Source organism: Manduca sexta, chromosome 28, assembly GCF_014839805.1.
Source record: "Manduca sexta isolate Smith_Timp_Sample1 chromosome 28, JHU_Msex_v1.0, whole genome shotgun sequence".
Lineage (NCBI taxonomy): Eukaryota > Metazoa > Arthropoda > Insecta > Lepidoptera > Sphingidae > Manduca > Manduca sexta.
In genome coordinates, this window is record NC_051142.1 from 12,388,966 (window position 1) to 12,399,605 (window position 10,640).

Here is a 10,640-nt window from a genome sequence, read left to right on the forward strand (position 1 = left end):
GTAAATGACAACTGAATGTTGAGATAAAAATGCAAAGATTCACTAGATAACGTGAGTAACAATAAACAGACGTTTATGTGTTTTAGCATAAAATTAGAATCATAATAGTGAAGTAATAGTTATCGTACATCAATACCTGAGGCTTGAAGAAATGGCTTGATTTGTTGTTTGATGAATAGAACTGGATTTACATATTAATTTGGAGGGCGAATTTAGTTTTCTAGAGCCTTGAAAACTCTACAAGTGTTATGTAATAATTGTACGTGTTAATTCGGTAGTTTAAACGGTATTTTATACGTTTAAAACATAATGTCATATACCTGCTATCGTGAAATTCACGAATAAAATATTTTAATACATCATTTTAAATAAACCCATTCATGCCTCTTATCTTCTAAGGCGCAATTGATGCACCCACTTTACGCCATGTGTATTCGCATCCCATGATGCGATAGGAGGCGAGCCTATCGCCATATGGGGCACTAATTCCAGTCTCTGGGCTGACACTGAGTAGGAAAACCCAATATTATTTTGCCCGACTCGGAGCTCGCACCCGAGACCTCACTACAGCCGTACTGTATTACAACTACGCCACTAAGGTTACTAAATAAAATGACTTTATTTTAGTAGTAGTCAATTTATTTTAACTCAACAAGCAATAAATAGTCATATATAATTACAGTAATCTTTACTAATTGTTGTCAAATATGTGAGAATACACAATCTATACCAGAATAGCCTTTCCTCTTATTTTGATGGCATAGGTAACACCATGATGGCAATTAAAGCATCTTGCCAAATAGATAGTTTACCGTTTGTATACCATAATATGGACTTACGGCATATTAAGTGGAATCTAAAGACTTATGTAAATTTTATGTTGATCGGCTTTGAATATTGTTTAATGATAAATTCGGTAGCGTTGACTGAGAGGCCCCGGCTTCAATTCTCGCGTGAAAAATAATTTTCATACATAAAATATTGATATATCTTGATACTTTGAGACCAAGGTCCCATAGTGTTTATTGATAGTCACTAAAATATGTGGCTTAATAACTTATAAATGTGAACAGGTGATCTATCTATCTAAAGCGGCGATAGCCTAGTTGAGTGTGGAACGGATTGCCTAGACGAATGTTCGCAGGTTCAAATCCCAAGGGCACACACCTCTGACTTTTCTAAAAATCATGTGTGTATTCTTAATGAATTTATCGTTCGCTTTAACGGTGAAGGAAAACATCGTGAGGAAACCTGCACATCTGAGAAGTTCTCTATAGGAATTTCGAAGATCTGTGAAATCTACTAATCCGCACTAGGCCAGCGTGGTGGACTAAGGCCTAATCCCTCTCAGTAGTAGAGAAGGCCCGTGCTCAGCAGTGGGCAAGTATATAATACAGTGCTGATATTATTATTATTATCTATCTATCTATACTATACTATTACAAAAAGCTAAAGAGTTTGTTTGAACACGCTCATATAAGGAACCATTGAGGATCTACTAAGAAACGTAATCCGTAGTTTCGGATGACGGATCGAACATTTTGTTACTACGAAGTGTTACGGATCCCATGACGGATTCGACGACTGATCCGATCGGTTCATCGCAATATTTCAGACATGGAATTAGTAAGAACTTATACCATCCCTTTTTAAATCATCAAAGAGGATAAAGTTGCACTGCTTTCTCCATAAAAAATATAAGTACGGGAAATTGATCCTACCACTAAGGTAAACTACAGAACGGTGACGGATCCGAAGTAATTTGGTAGTTAAGTTAAATTCGAAGTTCGTCGTTTCTTCGTTTCGGCCCAACGCTTCGACATTCGTTTTTCGAAGTAGACCCTTTGGTTCCAATTGAATCATTATTTTAGTGTTAGATAGCCCATTTATCGAGAAAGGCTATGGGCTATATAACATTAAGCTATGACCAATAGGAGCGGAGCATCAATGAAAAATGTTGCAAAAATGGGGAAATTTTATTCTTTTTAATAGTTTTCGTTGCGTGCGTTGCGTAAATGGTTAGATGTTACGCAACAAATATGTATGTCGGAATTATTATCCTTAAAATATTCTAAAATTAAAATAAGATTAGATAGAAACACTTGATTGATATAAGTAATTGTTTGATATATTATTTCAAATTATTGCGCAAGAGTTTTAGAAATTTATTGAGCAAGAATAAATAACACAGGACTTTCATTAGGCAAAAGATAATTTCTGGAATAAATCTATGACCACATCTATTGACGTGTCATTCTTGTGAATATTTGGAGAGAACTTGGTCTACGTTTTACTAGGTAGGTAGGTAATATCAGAAAAGACCATACGGTATTCATGGCTCCTCCTTTATTTATCTTTAGATGTTATGGAAATTATTATTCAAAAAGGCTTAGAATCATGTGTTATACATAATTCAATTTGAACATCAAATATAACATAGAACCTTGTAATAGTCATCCAGCGAGAAGTAGATTAAAAAGATCTCTAGATACACTGGATATGGTTTTGATTGTTATTTATTGTAGTCTAGCTCATCTAGACTGCCTCGGTGGCGTAGTTGTACTGCATGCGTGATGAGATAACGCTCTGAGGTCCTGGGTTCGAATCCCATTCGGGTCGGGCAAAGTGATATTTGGGTTTTTCTGCCGAGTATCAGCCCGGAGTCTGGAATTTGTGCCCGATTTGGCGATAGGCTCTTGGAACACAATTGGCGAAAAGTGGGTAACCTGATTGCGCCTCTGCATACCCCTTCGGGGATAAATGCGTGTGTGTGTGTTGAACATCATAAGAATAAATGCAAAATAATAAATCCTGACCAAGAACAAAACCTTCAGGGTCAAACATTTGTGTTGTGGTTACTCTTATGATCAATTATATTATGTCAGATATAATGTTTGTATATTAAACTCTACAAGACTAAACCATAATGATATCGATGATAAGCGAACGAACGATGATTTTTAGCCAGCTTTTTAACCGTTTCTTATAAATATAATTTATTTTAGCGTCCTCTATCCGTAATTTCTAGTAGTAATTGCTAAAGTGATGAAATTAATAATATTCATTCCAAATATTTCGTCGTTCATTCCATATATGTCACTTTTATACGTAAAATAAAAAATAGGTAAGTCATATTATGTAGTTTATTTATACAGATTGGAGTACAATAATAATGCTAATACTCTTCAAGTCAAGGTTTCAAATGGTACGAAGTCGTCCTGAAAAAATACAGTTTTTATAAAACATAGCATAATTTCAAATATTTCTGTCATCATTATTGACTATTAAAGCCGTAATATACCTTGCTCATTGATATAGAAAAATATCATATTATTTCACTACAAAAACAATGTAATTAGATTTTTTTCTAAGAAAAATAAATAAATGTATGTTTTTTTAAAAAGCGCCATCTACCGACACGCGTATGAATCCTTTGCATTTCTTACCTGGTGATAGAACCACCATTGCCGTAATGTGTCTTTTGAAACGGCTGGCATCAATTCAGTAAGATCTGGCGCGTCCAGACTTATTTTAATGTTGTCGTAGGCATCCTAGAAGAAGGTAAATGTTGAGAAATTGAAATATAGAGTTTGTCAATTTATTTATTGAAGTTTTTGGATAATATTTTTTCCCACATTTGATGCACATTAATTTAATAATATAAAATAATTTACGATCTCAAAAATGCTGCTAAAATGCCATAATAAACAAAAAAAAAATAAAATTCAAGGCCCCTTGATTTTTTTGTAGCATTTCCAGTGCTTGCCTATCTATATCAATTTAGCGTCTCAAGGATTTGAAAAAATCTAATAAAATCGACATCCAAGATCGACGTCTAACATTCCCGTAAACATAAGAAATCATTATAAAATCGACGTCATCTGCATAACTTACCTTAGATTTCCAAAACCAGTCCATCTTGCTCGTTGCTACTTCTTTGGACACTTGTTTCTTTTTCTCCTCGCTTGTCGCCATGACATAATCGTCGCTGGTCGAAGTCTCATCAGGTATGAATACTGGAGGCCTTCTATCTCCATCTTCGACGGATAGGCGATCTCGCCGCAGCGAGTCTATGTCTAAAGATTTCAAATGAGATTGCTGAAATTTACAAACGTTTTAGTTATAATAGAATTTGTATGATCATAGTAGGTCGTGTAAAATGTTCCGCGTTCAGAGAACATCCTAAATATATTTAGTTAAACCAGGTCAGCATAATGGTGATGAAACAGGATCCACGCTTCGCCTAAACCATCTCTGTTTATCATCAGGTGCTGTGCTTGCTGTGTCCATATAAAGACATTCTATTTCTGTACTTCAGAGCACAAAGATAGGCAAAGAAGATTGTCGATGCACGAAATTTGTGGCATTCTTAATAAATCAGCTCTAATAAACCAAGAAATTAATATTACTATACCGGTTATAGCACTTTAAATAAATTTAATATAGGATATGAAACTAGCAGTAACTTACCAAAGGTCTCGCTCCAGGTGGTCTAAATCTGTGGAAGAAATCGTTCTATTTATTGAATTGTTGCTGCTTTGATTTGGCTCTTAAAATGACAACTAATTAATATGTAACACAGAAAAGGACTAGACTAAAATATAGCATGCTAGTGTTTTAAATCACCTTTTTTTCTTTGGTTTCTTGTTTCTGATTTTCTTGAAGAAGTGTTTGTTACTGAAATAAAAATTATAACTATTATTATTCCCTCGTCTTATGCATCAAATTTTTATGCGTTGGTATCTGAATATCAAACATACTTCTTGAAGTTCAGAGTTTATATTTGTCATAAAGATTGTAATTAACGATGTATTTTGTATCTTTACCGCTTTATACGTATACCGACGACTGTGGATTTAAAAAATAATTGGTTCCAAGGTGGGTTTTAAGGTTATTAGGATTTTAGATTTCAACCTTTAGATTTGGCTCTTTATTGTCAATATTTTTTAGTCTCGGCAAAGTGATCCTAATGCAACTGATGGTAAGAGACCCCACTGAACCTCATGGTAAGTGAGGTAGGTTCTAGGCAGAATGTCGATTGACGATTATCCCTCGACAGTCGACGCGATTATGCCGGCCTATTTGAAACCGGATATAGACAGGCTGATCCGGGAATGTTACACACTTGCTATGTCGGGTTTTTTGCCTTGTGTACCGTGGTCGCTATCAAGGTGGATACAAATATTCTGCTTCCAGTAATTAACATTATAAATGGGTTACTCACTAAGTTTCTGGTAGAAATTGTGTCGAAACTCGATGTTTTTGTCGACTGTTCTGTTTCAAAGATAAATTGCTTATCAATATTATAATTTCCATGTTCCACAGCATTGGGCGGGTTTGCCTGTCATATGCATCGGCAGTCGATCTTCCTCATTCCACAATAATATAAGATAAAGTATAACTTACTCTGTAAGTTTTGGATTGTTGATTTTTACTCTTTTCTGACGTAGGCTGGATTTTGAATATTATACTGAAAATAATATATCTTTATTTATTTAATTAAATACTAGGTGTTAATTGAATATTACACTGAAAATAATATATCATTATTTAATTGTCTTTATTTAGTTTAATAAATTCGAGGTGTTGTGTTTGGCATCGCCCGCGTTGAAGAGCCTTTTCTGCTACAAAAATTCCTAAAATACTGTACAACGCCGGCGGAATCTATATAGAAATCAAATTAAAACAATTTCCCATGAGAGAAAATTATCGGGACAAAACGTGGTGTATGTATTAATCCAGGACATGGTTATTCCATGTACCAAATTTAATTTACATCTGTTCAATTGTATCTGCTTTTACTTCTAACAAATATACATACATCGAAACATTTTCACACACTTTCACATTTAAAATATTAGTAAGAATGTAAGAATAATAAGAAGGAAGACTATTCTATTATACCCTTAGATATATTTACCCCTTCATCTTTTTTGGTCTTCGTATTTCGGCCCCTCTTATTGCATCATAGTTTTCCTCTGTGCTCCTATCCTAGATTATAAAACATATAATTATTAAAATATAAATATGTTTAAAAAGTTATAAATCATATTTTTTCCTACGCACCGATAATTCAAAAAATGAAGATAAACTTAATCTGAAAATGAGTGCGAGCTTAAAATAAAAGATCTATTAAAAATATGAATAATTCATTCTACTTTGAACTGGATTTTTAACTCACCGCGGTTCTGTGTATTTAAATTTTGGAACGGCCTGAAAAAATATAAAATGTGATAGATAATAATAATATCTAAAAAGTTTATTTAAATAATAATTATTTAAATTGAGAATAAGAACGAATTAAATTTAGAATAAGAATGAATACTCAGTGTATATACATATAACATCTATCACTACATACAATAAGATTTTAGTAAATACGAATGCAGCTATTTTAAAGATTTCACTTCACACTGCTGCATAGCTTCTGAGTAGTGTAAGGTACTGACAACTCTGCATAAAAAGATATTAATGCATTTTATATAATGCCTATGTGACGTAGTTGTATTAGGGCTTGACTGCAGTGCTGAGGTCTCGGGTTCGATCCCAAAATTATATTTGCTCTTTGGTCAGTATTAGCCCATATGGTTACAAGACGATAGGCACGCCCTCATCACATCATGGGACGAAATACACATGGCGGAAAGAGGGTGCACTCGTTGCACCTCTGCCTACACCTTCGGGAATAAAAGGCGTTAGTATGTGGGTATTTATGTAAACTATCACTCATGTTCGTCACCGAGCTCCAATGCTAGTGGAGTCAGTTACTGTTTTTATGAAATGATATAAAATAAAAGGGGTCCCATCTTAGATAGAATCCCGCATGGTTGTATAAAACCAATGTAATACCTAAATTCTGTTTGACGGCTACATTTTATTTAGTATTAGAAGATTTGATATATAAAAAAGTTACCACTATTAAATTGTTAGGCGTTCTGCGAAAACCAGAATACTGCACCCTTTCGTTCCTCCCGTCATATCTGTAAAGACATGGGAAAGACATTTTTGATATAATTTTAGATCAAACAAATAATGCAATTAAATGTACCACAGCATGTGTCATTCCAGATTGAAATACAGCTCTTATATTGTAAGCATTAGAAGCGTATTTATTTAATAAATTTTCCACCCAAATCCCTTATATAAAAACACAATTAAATGATTTACTATACGCCTCTCAGTTATTTTGTTACATGCCCAAATTCACCTTTTTTTTATTTTTATTTACACTCTTTATTGTACAAAACAGAAAAAATTAAACAAATAAGAAAAGAGCAACAAAAGGCATAAGTACATATGGTGGTCTTATGGCTCTAAGCAATGTCTTCCAGACAACTATGAGATGAATATACCTTACTAAAGTACTAATCTTACCTAATGCCAAGATTATTAACATTCCCATAAACTCCTGCTCCATTATCAAGTTCCAAATGAGGGTATTTGACAGCAGACTTCAACATGCCACGTGCAGGCCTGATAAGAGTATGTCCGGGGAGGATGGGCTCCGCTTCTGGCAGATGGCTTGGCATGGATGGAGCTCCGAGGAGCACTGACATTTGACTGGTGTCTTGACGCCTCTGAAGAAGAAATTTTACTCTATATTTGTGTTAGGTCTAGCTCGCGATTCCCTCTTGTGAACGATCTTTTGTGGGGTAAAAATAGTCGTTAATCTATTTGCAAAACTTTATGTATATCCACTTAGCGGTCACTGCTTTACCTTTAATGAACTCTCAAGAAACTTTTACATTTATGATATTACATTAGTTGAAAGTCATTTTATTTGCTATATTTAGGACAAACTCTGATTAGGGTTTAAAGATAATTTGAGGAGTACAATGATTTCCATTACTTTATTTGATAAGGACGAGAAGAACGGTATCAGTGTATAGTATCAAGTTAAGTTAAGACGTTGGAATGGGGGGTCGGAATTGAACAGCGAAGGACATACACTTCTCATTTATTTTTAGAGTCCCCTACCTCATAAGGAACCCTTATAGGATCTCTATTTGTCCATCTATCTGTCTGTCAAAACCTTTTTCTTAGGAATGCGTAGTTATTAAGTTGAAATTTATATAATAAATACTCAGGCCTATGCTTTCTTTTATCTGAGAAAAAAATATCTTGTAACTCGTCGCTATGAAAAGATATGACCGTTTGTCGCATATTTTATCATATTTTGCAACAAGGGATTCAAAACCCATAGGGTACTTTCATCAATATCTTACAGTACGTGTAAAGGATAAAATCTAGAAACCATAAATATGTACCTAGTTTAATAACAAAAAAATTGAATTTACTATTAAAGACTTACAATTTGCGGTTGGTGCAATAACCGTGTCTAGAGATCGAACGGCAAAGTTAAGTTCGTCAAGTTTAAACTTACATATTATGTACTTCGATATCATTCCTACAAGTTTGTACGGAACCTCTTTTTTTTACCATCACTTTGGGGCTTTGGGGGTTTCAACGGTCTTACGGTTCAATATCAACATTCGGGAGTATAGTATCATCATGCCATAGACCTTGTACGGAACCCTTGATGCGCGAGTTTAACTCGCACTTGTCCGGTTTTTTATATGAAAAGAGGAAACTCATTCTCCAAATATCATTAGGTATAAAATAGGCAAGGTTGGTATCAAAGAGTTTCATATTATTTGCACAGACATTTACAGGTTCTGGGTATAAGGTAAACAAATTACTATACATCAAATAAACGTACCGACGGTATTGGATGCATGCCACGACTTTCTCGACGTCTTTTCTGAAATAAATATTGGCTTTTTATCGTCAACTTATTATTGGTTTCGACTTCATGCGGTTTCACGTGGGATGTTGTTTGTTGTTTAATAAATACTGAGTTTATCATCAAAGTAATTATAAAAGGAATTTTGATTATTTCTGTTATTTCATTATTCACTACATTAACTATAATCGATTCTACTACGGCAATTGATTCAATGTAGAAAAAATTTTCATATGTATTAAATGCCTTAATTCAATCTATTTCATTATTTATGTATTAACCAGTAAATTTAAAATCAATTAAACAGACATGGATGTATTCAAATATAACATTACTCACGGCGATATGATCCAATTGTTCCCTATATGTGACTGCATCGCAATAAAACATGATCTGCAATTAATTAACAGCTAATTATCAATTGCAGAATAATTGGTATCACGTGAACTGTTCAATACAGAGCTCATCACGACAAAACGATGCGATTAATTAAATTAAATTATATTTATCCCGTACAAAATGGCTTCACAACACCTGGCTTTCAATACTTTATGACAATGCAGGCAACTGGTTTTATCTGCAGCATTAATTTTTATTTTATTTCGGCCATTATAACCAACAAGAGAAATACAAGAAGCTGACGGCTAACTTTCAACAATGAAGATGCACTAAAAGAAGAAGAAGAAGTAGAAGAAGAACCAATATCGTCCCTGCAGTCAACGTAGGGATACAACTACGAATGGGATACTTGAATCGCCCAGCTTAGCAACAGCAGGAGCCTGGTGGAGAGTGGGGAAGGAAATGAGGACGCAAGAATGGCAGAAAAATGGGAAGTTTCAAGGATGGTCAGAGGAAAAGAAGGGGATATGTTCGGGGGCCTTACTAGGCCTCAATATGTTATTTTTCTCACGAGGTATGCATGGGCGTGTATTCGGTGTGAAGACCGAGCGCACAAGAATTGCTTTAAAGTTGGTTAGACAGGGTTGGCATCTTGATATAACGAGTTTTATGAAGTAGTGGACTTGCTGCCGCGTCTCCTACCATTTAGTCTGGTCATGGTCCCCATACCTTATAAACCCAATATTACCTAAATAGAAAGAGCAGTACCACTCCTCGAAGGTAGACACTGTACCTACAAATATTCTATTATTTGGTATTTTCATGTTCTAGACGATCAATTTTTAAAGAAATAATCCAATATAACACGTTTTCTCCTGACGTTTCGAAGATTTTGCATCCTTCGTGGTCACGGGGAGGAATGAGTTGTTGGTCACAACAGTTTAGTTCCCCCCGTCGGGAAAACACTAAAATATTAAATCCGCGATAAAGTCCGAAAAATAGTTTAATTTTAATGTCTAACATTCACGTAAACATAAGACATCATAACACGTTTGCTTACCATTTGATTATTTTTAATTTATTGTATGAATAGAAGCTAAAACTATACAGACCCAAGCCATTACAATACATTTCGTAATATCCATATCGGTCACTCCATATTCCAGGATACAGTTGTTGTCTAATTCGTTATAGTTATTAAAAACCACTCGCAAGTCATGACATCCAATTTTAATTTCATTAGCGTTTCCACACTCCGTGAAATCAATATTACTTATTTGATGGTCAGTAACAATCATAATATCATGAATTATTTTTTATACTTTACACTTTATATATATAATGCATAAAGGCGAATTTAATGCCGAAGACATTTTCCACCACTCTACCTTTAGGTGGTGCACAGACTAAAGATAGTATACAACAAGAGGAGGTTGTGGACAATTAATTAACAAAATAAAAATTGATATAAGTAATTAATATAAAACTAATACAAATGAGTTATTTACTATAGTAAAGACTAATATTCGTAACATAAGATAAACATAATATACTTACA

General features: G+C 34.2%; 1 protein-coding gene across 1 annotated transcript; it reads right to left on the reverse strand.

Annotated features, from left to right (window-relative positions):
• Nucleotides 1-3,129: 3,129 nt before the first annotated feature.
• LOC115442120 lies at nt 3,130-10,331 on the reverse strand. The gene is made up of 15 exons (XM_030167093.2): nt 10,195-10,331; nt 9,083-9,136; nt 8,720-8,761; nt 7,375-7,577; nt 6,914-6,980; nt 6,182-6,213; nt 6,067-6,097; nt 5,921-5,991; nt 5,407-5,470; nt 5,225-5,274; nt 4,627-4,677; nt 4,471-4,498; nt 3,895-4,098; nt 3,447-3,551; nt 3,130-3,218 (listed from the first exon to the last, which is right to left on the reverse strand). The coding sequence occupies exons 1-15, from the start codon at nt 10,225-10,227 to the stop codon at nt 3,186-3,188; spliced, it is 1,068 nt and encodes a 355-aa protein (XP_030022953.2). The 5' UTR covers nt 10,228-10,331; the 3' UTR covers nt 3,130-3,185.
• Between the last annotated feature and the right edge of the window lie 309 nt (nt 10,332-10,640).